The 14,188-nt window shown below is 42.3% G+C and overlaps 1 protein-coding gene across 3 annotated transcripts; it reads left to right on the forward strand.

Moving 5' to 3' along the window:
• Positions 1-114: 114 nt before the first annotated feature.
• LOC111847496 (uncharacterized) lies at positions 115-14,188 on the forward strand. 3 transcript variants are annotated; one of them, XM_072697564.1, is made up of 6 exons: positions 115-371; positions 1,613-2,875; positions 8,844-9,164; positions 9,751-10,023; positions 13,308-13,419; positions 13,526-14,188. In XM_072697564.1, the coding sequence occupies exons 3-6, from the start codon at positions 8,900-8,902 to the stop codon at positions 13,587-13,589; spliced, it is 714 nt and encodes a 237-aa protein (XP_072553665.1). In that variant the 5' UTR covers positions 115-371; positions 1,613-2,875; positions 8,844-8,899; the 3' UTR covers positions 13,590-14,188. The 3 variants fall into 3 exon arrangements, with proteins under 3 accessions (XP_072553665.1, XP_072553663.1, XP_072553664.1); XM_072697562.1 differs by lacking the exon at positions 1,613-2,875; XM_072697563.1 differs by lacking the exons at positions 115-371; positions 1,613-2,875 and adding an exon at positions 8,104-8,433.

Here is a 14,188-nt window from a genome sequence, read left to right on the forward strand (position 1 = left end):
AGTAAGCTATTTATCCCATGGAGCATTTCTCAGGGACATGGGCCTTGCACAGGGGCGGTTCTAGAGGCGGGGCCATAGGGGCCCTGGCCTCTTCTGAAATCTGATTGGCCCCTGATTGGCCCCCCTTCCATCAATCGTCGACGAGAAGAGCAACCGGAGAATTCTTCACAACGATTACAGATGCAATTCCACCCCCAAACAATTGGCGGCAGTAATGTGTCGATGCAACTTGGGAGAAGAAGCAGAGGTCTTGGCTTTATATTATCTTTGCGGCTTTGGCTTGAGCGATACCAGAACATTCTCTGACGTTATGACAGTAGGCGGGAGAAAGAATCCATCTAACATTACTTACAACTTGAAGACAATTCTTGGTGAGTCACAAATCCTCGTGTTGTTTGTCAAAATATGAAAGGATATTTAGCTGCTGCTCTCACTTATTTTAGGTTTGTTAACTAAATTGTGGAAGGAGCACTGGAAGCACTGTCGAAGTAAACCAATAAACTTGTAAGCAATGTTAACATGTTTTTGCTAAGATAGCGCTACCAAAGATTCTGTAGTTAACTTTATCAAACCAGTCCCTCCAGGATTTCACGATTTTTTTTTTTGTGTGATTTTTGCAATCAAAATGACTGATTTTGTGATGGTAATTTCCAGAAATTTGTGGGAAAATTTGCGATTTTTATATTTTATAATTACTATAATTAGGACATCACATTTACCATAATAGTATTATGTCAGATGCACAATAGTCGTACGACACAAATCATAAACAAAATGCATAAAGCTTTTTTATTTTGGTCTAATCAAATTTTCATCAAATTAACTTTTAAAACAACATATGGACAATTTTTCTACTTGACCTATGTAAATATTAACAGCAGGTGTAGTGATTTATACTGTAGAATGCTGGCAGGCTAACCCAGACAGGCTAATGTTGGCAGGCTACCAGTGGTAGGCTAATGCTAGCATTGTTTATCTCATCAAAAAAGGGCTTAAATTGCAATCTGTTTTTCTGACAATATGTGAAAAAGATGAGAAATAAGAAACAAATGTTTAGGTAAATATATCCACACTGTAAATTGTATTGTATTTGGAAACATTATGGTAACAAACGTACATGTTAAAATACCTCTTTTGTTTGTTCTGAATTTGCTGTGCTCTGCTGCACTTTACCTTATTAGAGTGTACTGTATGAGATGTTTAAGCTGGGAGGTATAAATATATCCACACTGTAAATTGTATTGTATTTGATTAATTAATCGCTGTGATGTACTTTAGTGTGTGTGTGTGTGTGTGTGTGATTTATGCATTGTGTCCTAAATGACACAGTATAAATAAATGAAAAAAATCATTAAGAACTTTACTGGCTCAATTTTTTATTAGAGCGTTTGAAAAAGGAATGACTGCCGAAATGTATTTGCACCGTACTGAATAAATTATTTTGTGTGCTTGAATGTACCCTGTACTTGGCCCCTGAATGTAACATGTGGCCCCTTAATGGCCCCTGTTACAGAAAAATCCTAGAACCGCCACTGGTCTTGCACAAAGGTCCAAGGGCAATGTGGCTATTCTCCTGGCCAAAGGATTTGAACCGATGACCTTCTGATCACAGGCACAAAGACCAGACCTGCTGAGGAAGTCACCAACTTATCAGATCACCCTGGCAAGAGAGAAGGCCTACAGTTCCCATGTCTAACATACATCAAACACAAAAACATAACTGGCTTTTTTTCCTCCCAACCATAACTGTATTTATGTATTGTATAACTGTGAGGTTATAAATTGGTGTTCTCAGTAATGTTGTACTCAGTGTGCGAAATACCCGTCAATATTTGGGGGGGTCCCCATCTCCCTATTGCAGTGCAATACCGATCTTGAGACCTCCTTCAAATTTTGCTTTTGAGGCTTTCAGGGGGTCTCATGGGTTAATCGGGGGTGTCGGACCAACTGCACCACTAGGTGGCAGACTATAGGCATCCTGTATCCCTGTATCCCTGTACACAGCAACCTGTTTACCCTCAGCTTACACAGCATGGTAACAATACTTCTATTGGAAGGTCACTGTAAATTGAAAATATTAATTCATATCACATCTCAGTGTCATTTACTAGTTGGGTCAGTGGATCCTAAAGATAATGTGTATGAGGAAGGTCTGATACAAAGCAAATATTAGCATGAAAGTTATTGCAGTGCAATACCGATCTTGAGGCCTCCTTAAAATTTTGCTTTTGAGGCTTTCAGGGGGTCTCATGGGTTAATCGGGGGTGTCGGACCCCCCCGTATTTCTCACCCTGGTTGTACTGCTCTGTACCAACTGAAAACCTTGTCACAGAAGTTGTAAGTGTAGGTTGTCCGACATTTATGTGGAAAACTCAGTATTTATTCAATAATATCCAAATATTAATATTTTTTCCAAATTATAAAAATGAGGTGTGCCTTTATAGATGTGACCTTATTACTGAGATGACAGTTGGGACTGGAGTAGTATTAGTGAAAGGTCTGCTATCGCTGAAGTACAGAATTGTTGCTGAATTGTTATGGTGCAGGCTCGTAACAATTACAGACGTGGCAGGTTTGGACTGCATTAAAAAAATCATCAGTAATTGCTTCATTTAAGTAACGTCCCCAGGTAAAACTAAGCCCACCTGCATAGGGCAATACTCATTTATACAGGTGAGGGTGAAGTTTGGGCTCAGAGCACAGGGTCAGACATTTATTCCCTAGAGCATTTTTCAGGGGCCTTGCTCAAGTTCCCAAGGGTGATGTGACTATTCATCCCTGCCACGGGATTCAAACCAACACCGTTTCAGTCACAAGCACAGAGGCCTAACCGGCAGAGCCACACTCCACCCCTATTCCCTCACACATCATCCAGGCAAGTGAGAGGATTTTGTCACAATGTGTTCTGCCTGCTTGGTTTGACCAGCAGATGTTGCTGCTGCTTGTCCTGTTCTCCCCTCGCTTTCTCTCCGTTCCACTCACCTGTGTCACCTGACTGATGTTTCCCTAATTGTTTCCAGCCCTAGCGTGTTAATCTTGTACACCTGCCTGTAGTCTGTCATTAGTGTTCCGTGTATATAGGTGCCTCTCCTTTGTATGCTTTGCAGTTCTGTCATTAACACCTGTCATGGTTGGTACTCCCTTATGGTCTGTTCGAGGACCTTCATGTGTCTGTTTTGACTCCCTTAATAAAGCCCCCATACGGGGGTTCAATCTACAAAGCTGCCTATGGTTTCTGTGCTCCTTTCCTTGCTCTCTGATGTGACCGGCCTACAGTTCTTCTCTCCATCTGTATCAGCTCTTCATTATATTTGCTGGGTGCCATTTGTTCATTCTGTTCTTTTGTAGTTTATATTTACAGTACATACATATAGATCAATAATGGTCAGTCAGAGACAGGGGCGGATTAAGGTGTACAGAGGCCCCTAGGCTACAGTAGTCTGTGGGCCCCCCAACCCCGCCCCCCTCCGCGCCAATGGGGGCCCCCTTACAGGCTGGCACACGTGGGGCCCCTAGGCTTAAGCCATATCTAGCCTGTGCGTTAATCCGCCCCTGGTCAGAGAGAGCAAAGAGAAGTGATCTGATGGGGCAATACAGGCTGTATCACAGGAAAACTGACTGATGTGATTCTGAATGTATGGTAAATGGAGGTAGCTTTTACCATACAGCAGCAGTCATCCTCAGTTGCAGAAATGTGGCAAAACATCTCTGGACAAAACCTCAGATTATTAAGTTCAAAAGTGCTTTCCATATTTGGATCCACATACATTTGCGAACGCACATTTTCTGCAATGACGCGCATCAAGTCACGTTTCCGTGCGCGTCTTACAGACTACAACTTACAGTCACAACTTCATTGTGCTGTTACTCCTTTTGAGCCGAATTTCACCACATTGGTCGGCTCCTGACAACATCAGGTGTCCCATTAATGGTAAGTAGAATTATACTCTCTAATGATAATAATACATCTAATTGTAATAATTTTAGATGCATAATATCTGGTTATTGAGCGTTGATGACGTCATATGTAAATAATATGCGGCCTGTGAGACTTGAACTTGGACATAGTGCGGCCCACTGCAAAAAAAGGTTGAGAACCACTGCTTTAGCATGTCAATAGGGGGGATGGGGGAACATGAATGAATGAAATTATGCTGATTCTTTTTACAATGGCATCAAAATCATTATGACAGATTTCACATATTACATGTACATCTTTATGTCATTAAAATCCAACAACATCTACAAACTGGAATAGCATCGGCTGAAGCTTAAAAGTTTTACAGAAGCCCACCTACAATGTGCGTAACCAGGGGCAGGATATTGGCGTCGGGGACTCAGGTTGGCTGTACTGCCCCATCCACATGAAGGAGTGGCCACCCAAGCTGGACAGCTTATACAGGACCAGATGAGCTCCTCAAGCAGCTCTCCAATGCTGTTCATTGCCTGCAGCTGCCCAAGCGATGGAAGGCTGCGGTCCTACATGCAGACTGACTGGCACCAAACCGCACCCTGGGCCCATCTCACCTCCCTACAGCAGATATGGATGAGGATGCACTAGGAAAGGAAGGTACACAGGCGACTCTGGGGACTGTGGCACATGGGCAGCTATCACACCACCAGTCTCTGTGGCTGTTAAGGGACTTTTTGACTTGGGGGTGACAGGGACTGCTGACCCCTCATCACAAAATGTGATGCCGCTGGGCCAGTTGGTGAGGATTAATGGCATATTGCACCACGCTAATTGTATGTGTAATCTGTAGTTTAATATGTGTACCTGTGTATTTACATTGTAAATAGTAAGTGTTATAATCGAGGCTCTCAAGGTTCATCAAATGTTTGGAGTGAGATTCACTTTGGGCAAAAAGTATGTTTCATAGTTAATGCGTGAGACTTGAGATCCATGCCTACTGCATTCATCAGATCTTGCTAACTTCCATCATTTCTGCAGTCCATCTGTGCGCGCATCCATGCAATAACATGCTTGCAGTAGGATCACGTGTTATTTATTTTGGAATTTACCCGGAAACAGCAAATGCTATTTTCTGATCGGCTGGTAGGTAGCTATTAACTCTGTATAACTCCGGACAGTTATAAACTCCACAGAAAGCTCTACTCCATGTGCCTGCGCATCGTCCATTAATTCTATATAGTGAGACATCTTGAAGGGCGTTAAGAAAGACAAGGTGTGGCGTGTCAGTGTGGGAACTGGTTGAAATGTGTGTCTCATGGCCAATGTGTGAGACTTGAGAGTCCTGGTTATAACAATGCGATGTTTTACCGTGGACTGCATGTGTTTTAGTTAGAATCCCGTTAGCATACAGTAGTATGAGTGTTGTGTAAATTGTTAGCTTCTTTGTCCATGTCACTGCTAGTTTAACACTGGTGGGCTGAGATTAAAAATCGTAACTTCCCCTTTAATATGACTGTAAAATGACCTACTAACCTGCAGGAAAATGACTTACAAACTCACTATTACAGATAGTGAATACTTAGTTATGATGCGCTATATGTCATTAGAACTGTCATATAGTCTGAATGTTTTGCCCTTTTTATGCTACCACTATATTCTGTCATTTTGTGCTGCATGCTATTACACTGGAACATGTACATTGTATGTTGCAAAAAGTGCATCTTTCGACAGTTCCCATCAGCAAGTCTCAGGAAGTGATGCCAGTTGTGTGGGTCAGACACTGTTTAGGGATCCACTTTAAACATGTCATTCCTGTTGCTAGATCTTAGTGATTATATAGTTTTTGTAAGGGGGGGCTGAGCTGAAGCATGAAGCTGAGACGTGGCTCTGCTAACACTTACAGGGAAACCACAAGCTCACCTAGGAACACTGATGCTAACACAGTAACTTCCTGTATAAAACTTTCAAGTCAGTCACTGCTATGAGCTTGGCCATGTTTCCTGTTACTGTCCTATTAATAATTGTCAGCTGGTCATGTTGTGCAGTTTCCTTCAGCCTTAAGCTTACTTTGATGGGTCACCTTTGTATTCTACTTTTCTTTAACATTAATCACCTAATTTGTTTTTCAAAGCAAAATATTTTTTGCATTACAATGTAATACTTCTAGTTGTCCTATAACAATGGAAATCATGAACCTAATGCCTCATGCTATTGAAAATGGCCACATATTGGAAATGGTTGTTAACACTTTACTTGAAGCTGTAATCTATAATACATTATAGATACCTTAGTAATGCATTATAAAGCATCTATTATAAGGGTCAGTATAATAATTAATAAAGTACATCATCTCTCTATTAACAGTCATAAGGCATTATAATATTGATTATAATACTTCATAATATCTGGTCTAAGCTTTCATTTATAATATATTACAGATACCTTCATAATGCATTACACAGCATCCTTAAATCTTTCATCAAGTTATAATGAATTGTCTATGCTTTGTAATGCATTATGAAGGTATCTATAATGCCTTATAGCTGAGCTCCTGTGCTGCCTTCTCCCACACCACGCCAGGCTGCTTTCCCACTGCTAGAGCCCACTGCTCCCCCCACTGCTTTCCCACAGCGAGAAGTGTCAGCTCAGCCCGCCGGCTCTCCGTAGGTGGAAGTCCTGTCCACTCCACTGGGCTCTGAAGTCTTGTCCGCTGCATCATAGACAGCTGACTCCCAACACACTCCCTGGTTCATCATCAGTCCTGGCCCTGGTGTTCCGGTTCCCCATCCAAGACCCGCATTCCCTGTGGTCCCCTGACTTGCATGGTCTCGCCCTGTGTGCTCCTCTATGAGGACCAGAGGCCAACTGAGGCTCCTTTCTGTCTCCCCCTGCAATTTGCTTGGTGATCCCAGGCACCCCAGTGGAGCCTACTGAGGTCCAGTTCCAGCTCCAGTAGCTCCCTCATCGACCAACTCAACATGGGAGAATCTAGAGGATACCCTACTGGAGGATCTAGAGTGGGACCCTGTGACATTGTTCTGGGTCCAGAACCATCAATCCATCCATCCATCTTGGCATGTGCCCCCATTTGCCTGGTAATGAGGTCCGGCAGGAATCCCATGTTTTCCAGTTCCAGGGAATCTGCAACCTCGGGGACAATATGGGAGATCCCTGGGATAATCACCATCTTCCAGCTCGTCTGAACACAGCAGGGCCAGCATCCTCATGGCTTTCCTCCTCTGGCCCTTCCACGACCTTACCTACACACTGGGCCCAGGATCCTTTGGACCACATCAGTGGGATGAACTAGTAGCAACCATTGGTTGGCTCCCCAAGGCTTCAGGGGCAATCCAGGAGATTTCCGCTCCCGCCATTTACTCCTCACTTCCTGTTCTGACGTCCTTTTTTGCCTCTGTTTTACCCCAGTCTGTGCCCTTTCTATCCAATCACCATATCATCTTTCTGGTCCTCGAATACTGTTCCTTTCTCCTTTCTGCCTTGTCTCCCTGTCTGTGCCACCAAGTCCTGTTCTTTCATTCCTGTTCTCAGTGTTCCTCTTTCTGTCTGCTCTGCTCTGCTCTGGTGTTTTGATCCTGTCTGTCCTCCCCCCTTGGCCACTGCCCCTGTCCTCGTCTTTCCTGTTCCCTCGGTCCCGTTGATGACTGGTGTTTTTTCCCATATTCTCAGCCCTGTTTGGTGTCTGTTCCGCATCCCTTGTCCTGTTCAGTGTCCTGTCAGTCCCTGGTGTGCACATGACCAGGGGGGTGGTACTGTCAGGATCTGTCTGTCATGTTCCCATATGGCCAGCAGTGGTCGCTACTGGCCATTCAGGTTCCTCCCGCTTCTCTCTATTACTCACACCTGCCTCTCGCTCGACCCTCATATTGAACAGAACATTTCCATTATGAAACACACAGAATTCAAAAACAATAATGAAGAAATACACACACTTTTCAGCTGGCATTTATTGATATTTTTGTGTATATCAGTGCCTGCTTGTCCTGTGCTCCCCAGTCTGATCGTTGATGTTGTGTGTGTCATTCCCTGCCTGAGTTCTTGCCAATGTTTGCAGTTTGTCCTGATCCCCATTAGTTGTTCCTCATTCCCCCTTTTGTTTGGTCCCTCGTGGTCCTTTGGTTTGTGTTCGAGTTTGTTTGTTTAAATCACAAGCCCTTGTGTGGATCGTCACTTTGTTCCTGCTTTCCAACGTGACCATTACTGACGTGTTTATAGATTCTTATAGACTGGGCATTTATAGGACATATTACTAAATGATCGTTTATTGAAGTGAACATTTCCATTAAGAAATGCACATATAGAATCCAAAGACAACAATGGAGAAATACAAATACTTTCCTGCTGGTATTTATAGGTCAATTTTTAAGCCATGGCTGTCAGACAAGGAAGTAGCTTTTTTATGTTGATCACCAGATACCACAACTTGCAGAAAAGTGCAGGAAATAGTTCAGTGTAGTGACATGCAGTAATGCTCATCTTAACAAGTCTCCTACTCATTTCTGGTAAGATTTAAACTGCTTTTAAATGTGATTCTTGTGGAACCATTGGCAACTGCCAGTTGTTGATAGGATAACACACACAACACTGTAAAGCATTTTTAGACAACCTTGTTGTGAAAGGCGCTATCTATATGCTTCTTATGTGAATTTTATACATTAACTAATAGCATGATTAACCACTAGTGGCATGTTTCTCTACTAACTCTGCATATGTATAAACAAACAGCAGAATGCTGGAGGAATGTAAGTTTCTGTCAGCTTCATGTGCTGCATGGCCAGTGCGGTACAAGCACCTCTAGAGTGATATCAGACGAACAGCAACTTTTATAAACCCAAGTAGTTAAAGTACAAGGTTTGCTGATGCTTCTGGTCAGTGTCAGAATCAGAATTCAGTGCTTTGCTTCTTATTGCAGGTGTTTGTGTTGCTGTTGATCTGACAGTAAATGGCGGCGTGGGAGGAACAGTGGAGATGCCTTCAGCCCTGGGGAGTCTGAAAGTAAAAGACTTCGATGTTCTGAAATGGAGGTTTAATGGAAGGTTCATAGCTGAAATGTCCAGTGGGCAAGCAAAAGTAAATCTTCATGCTCAGTTCAAAGGACGACTGCAGCTGAGCCCTGACTTCAATCTAACTGTGAGGGAGCTGAGTCTGGAGGACAGTGGGGAGTATCAGCGTGTAGGAATGAAGGAAGATGGTTCACAGATTCCCTCATATAAAATCCAGCTGCAGGTTAATGGTAAGATATTTCACATGCATGTACTATAAGTGAATGAATCTATGTATTTAGGTATACTAAACATTATTATATGACTATTCAAACAATTATATATTTGCCCATCTTAGAGAGGTGCTCAGTGTTGTGTTTGTAATTATATCTGTATTGTTGTAAAGCTCATGTACCCCTCGCCTTGTACCCAGTGCTGCATAGATAGGCTCAAGCTCCCTGTGACCCTGACCAGGATAAGCAGTTAGGATGGATGATGTGAAGTTTAGGAGAAACACCATCTTATCCATCCTTCCATTTTCCATAACTGCTCATATGCAGTGAGGAGACACAGAGCAGCCTAAGTGAAGGGACACACTGGTTGGGAGGCGAGTCCATCACACAGGACACACCTACAGTAAAATACTGAGGGTAGCTTAGTGATGCCAGTTTATACTGAGGAAGGAAGGCAGAGTGTCTGGTAGAATCACATGTAACATCCTACAATCCTGGAGGCCCGAGGTCACTGTGCTGCCCACTGAGCCACTGCACTGACCTGCAATCAAGTTATTACCTGTATAAATATTGACAGCATCATTTTTCTGTACTTATTCATTAGAGCCCATAACATCAGTGTGGATACAGCCAGAATACACATGGGATCCAGAGAACCACATCTGCGCAGTGCATTTGGTGTGCAACTCATCAGGAGGCCTAAGACCCTCTTACACCTGGAGGATGAGGGATCAGACTGGGAGCAGCTCCAGGCTGCACTTCTCTCTTTCACCAACAGAGGGCAATGTCACCATCACCTGCACTGCTGCTAATGCTGCCAGTCAGATGTCCCGCAATCATACAGTGAGGTGCATCCCCACTGGTGATCAAACCACAGGTAACACAAGCGCACACATAAGTTAACAATTGTCAGTGAGCATGATAAAAAGATAAGGATTAGATAGAGGATGGAGCAGGTCAGTGACCATGACTGTCTGCAGGGTACCTGCTGGTATTAAATGACAATGGCTTCCACACAAGGTCAGGAAATGTGTCCTACACTTCTGTGTTTCACATCCATCCATCCACGCTGATAAAACTCACAATTAACACAGACACTCACCTCATCAGGGGGTGGTGCAGTGATGCAGTGGTATTAATGCCTATGCAAGGTTTTTTTGTTTGTTTTTTTGTTTAAAACTAAAATGAGATATTCTATGCATTAGGGATGAGTCAAGATTTTCAAATACTCGAGTAGTCATTGATTTATAATAAAAAATAAATTGGACATGGGGGGACCTCTTTAATAATGTTTTATGGACACATAGATCAATAATAATAATAATAAAGGTAACTGCAAGCAGTGACAAGCTAATGGACAGAAGCAATGGAGAGGAATGGAGTGAATGGCATAAAATTAGAAGTTCACTATAATTATGGGAAATGAAGTACAGACTGTAACTGATGGTCAATGCATTTAAATAGTCAGAAAATAGGAAATACTACTACAGTATGATAGGATGAGACCTAACATTTGGACATTACAGTATAAATGTTCATCAAGGTAGGATAAAGGGGAAAGATGAGAAACAGAGGGGAAATATGGTGACTAGCTGTTGGAAAATATTGCAATTGCTGCAGTGTACACAGCCTGAAGTATCACTGAAGTTTGATGCATTTCTAAAAGTCAAATGGCAGGAAAATGAAAGCGATTTAAAAATATGGACTCAGATGAAGGGAAAGGTGATCTATCTTTGAATGTTTGATGAGAAATAAGATTATTTCAGCTGCATTAGCCAACGTGGGTCTTAGACATATTTAGACAATGGGCGTAGCGTCCCCGTTTGACCGATCAGCACGAAAGGTGCAGGGTCTGTCTGTGGGCCAGTGATAAATTAGTGGGTCATTGGATGAAGCTTACCTGAGATTTAGCTGTTTGATTGAAATGGGCATGGAAATGGTTTGGTCAGCAGGTGGAGTCAGCGCTCCATTTGATAAATACTATTCAATACTTTCAGACCTTCTCATTTGTAAATGAAGTTTGATAATGTTGTTACTGAATGTTAATGAAAAATGAAAGGAAATTAAAAATATGGAGTCAGCTGAAGGGAAAGGTAACAATTCCTTGAAGGTTTTATGAGAAAGAAGGACATTTCAGCTGAATTTGCTAAGGTGGGTCTTAGACGTATATGGACAGTGGCTGTAGCGCCCCCATTTGACCGATTCGCACCAAATTTGAAGGGTCTGTCTGGGGTCCAGTGCTACATTAGTGGGTCATATTTGGTGAGGATTGGCTGAAGCATGGCTGAGATTAAGGTGGTTTATTGAAATGAGCATGGAAATGGTGCAGGTTAGGTGTAGCTGGTGGCCATAGCATACAGGTGGGTCAAGTTATTTTTATGAATTATCCATAAGGGCCGTGTCCTGATTGATCTACTACCAGAATGACCTACTTTGGCTGGACATTGTAGGAGTTATAGCAATATGTTATTTATTAAGTTTTTAAACATAACAAGAGAATGCAAATGACTATCATTGGCCTTGTATATATCTTGATTTGGCATGACTCACAGAACTTGCAGTACAAAAGATTTTAACCAGTAATATGTCACTGGAACAGAAATGAGAAAAATGTAAGTTGAACTGATTGTCCAGGTTTATACAGACATGTTATATTTCTGTAGTGGCCCCGTTTGACCAATCAGCATAAAATTTGGAGGGCCCTTCCCCAGTACTGTTCTATAAAATATATTCAAGTTTGGTGATGATTGGCTGAGGCAGGCCTGAGATACAGCTGACTGGTTGAAATGGGTGTGGCACCTGTATGGTCTGGGTATGGCTGGTGGCCGTACCTCATGGAAAGTTTAGGATTTTTTGAATAATTATTTATAAGGACTGTCTCCTGATTTAAATGATACCAGACTTATGTAGGTTGGGAGAAAATCCTAAGAGGTTAACAAAAAGTCCTGTTTTCAGACCTATATAAATTATGCAAAAACGCAAAGATGGATAACCAAGTTCTATATGTTGTTTGATTTGGCATGTCATACTGAATTGGCCTGGTAATAAATGTCAACTGTAGACTTGACAGTTCTGGAGAAATAGGCAGAAACGCAAAAGTTGTCACTCTAGTGCCACATCTGGCAGACTGGGGTACCCTTACCAGGGTGAGGTCAGGGTCTGTAGATACATAGATCATCTAGATTTATTTGAGATTTGTGATTGTTAGTCCTGTGAAATGCATGCTTGATTTTCATTGGCTAATTATGGCCACCATTGTATGACTTATGACGGCCATACTATGGGTCTGACCTCAGGCTTGGCCATAGTACACATGTACTAAATTTCACTTGGATAGGCCAAGCAGTTCAGGAGATATTGGAAGTAGGTATTTGTAGCGCCCCCTATTGACTAAATGCGGGCTGCTTTGTATGGTGTCCAGAGAATGGAGCAGGGAGGTAGGATTGTAAGTTTGGTTAAGGTAGGATAAGGCAGGGAGAAGTTATAGCAGTCAGACTGAAACTGGCCAAATTTAGGTGTGATTTGGGCGTGGCTGGTGGCCGTACAATTGACAAATGTCAGACTTTCTTGAATATCTATTGATCAGGTCAGAGGACTGGTCAGTTTGACACCTAATTTGTCTGATTTGGTCAGATAGTGTAGGACTTGAAGGCAGAAGTCAGTTTTGTGAATTATGCAAATTAGCAAAAAAATCTAAGTAGGCGGAGCCTAATAGCTTCACTCTAAAAGTTGTAGGGAACATCTGCCTGCATCTGTAGAAAAAAAAAGAATTTCGATTGTAGGACTAACATGACAGGAGATATTGGCAGAAAAGTGTATGTCTGACTGACTGGCTTGGGTCGGAGGGTCTGAGTAGTGGGTAGGAATTGACATCATCCTACCAAAAACGGTTGGCCTTGGTCTTACGGATTAGGCTGCACATTCAGTTTTTGGGCAGGAAAATAATAATAATCCAAAGAAATACAAAAATGGTCCAATGCACTTTGTGCTTTGGACCCTTAATAATAATAATAGTCGACACACACCTAAGATGATGAACCATAAAAATAAGAGGTCTATGTCTCATACATGCATGTGCAAGCTGTGAATGCAGAGGATGTATGAAACACCCAGAGAGGTTTTCTTCCCATCTCCCTCACTATATAGTTCTGACCCCTCTAGCGCCCCCTGTTGGCTTCTCGCCGTGTCTGCTGAAGATGGTGGTGTTCTCTGTGGGTCTGATCATCATGGTGTCCGCTGTCATCACTGTCCACCTCAGGGAGAGATTCTACAGGTAAGTAAAGCAGCCAATCAATTCACCTCATCGCAGCATTTATTAGTCATAATATTTATCATCCATTTACATCATCACCTGAATGTCCATGGCTCTTTCATTACAGGCAAAGAGAGCATGTCCAAGGGGCAGAGACAGAGGGAACTGCACCACTAGGTGGCAGACTATAGGCATCCTGTATCCCTGTACACAGCAGTCTGTTTATTCCCAGTTTACATAACATGGTAACAATATTTCTATTGGAAGGTGACTGCAAATGGAAAATATTACTTCATATCACATCTCAGTATCATTTACTAGTTGGGTTAATGAATCCTAAACATAAGTTTCCTTTGGATTCTCCTTAACCTACTTGTATGAGGAGGGTCTGATACAAACTAAATATCAGCATGAAAGTTATGAGACACATATCTTCAAATAATATATTTTTACCAGCCTGCAAACTCTTTATGGCTAAAATCGGCACAGCTTCTCCACATTTATATTCAACAGTGTTTTATAATATTTTCTGTTTGATCGTGTTTGTAATGAGGACTCTTACTTATCTGACTAGAACAGTAGCTGAATTTGAGGTGTATGTATGTAAGTGTCACCACATTTTGTCACTCTGCTTACCCTGACCCTCTCTGACCACATTCAAGAAAACGATCCTGCATGCAGAGATCAGTGCTTTGGTGTCTACAGCAATGTACAGCAGGAGGCTGTGAGGGCTGCTTTAAGTTGGAACTGCTGGCTTTTATGAAATAAAGCTTTATTTGTACAACTACAA

Source organism: Paramormyrops kingsleyae, chromosome 12 (genome assembly GCF_048594095.1).
Source record: "Paramormyrops kingsleyae isolate MSU_618 chromosome 12, PKINGS_0.4, whole genome shotgun sequence".
NCBI classification, from domain to species: domain Eukaryota; kingdom Metazoa; phylum Chordata; class Actinopteri; order Osteoglossiformes; family Mormyridae; genus Paramormyrops; species Paramormyrops kingsleyae.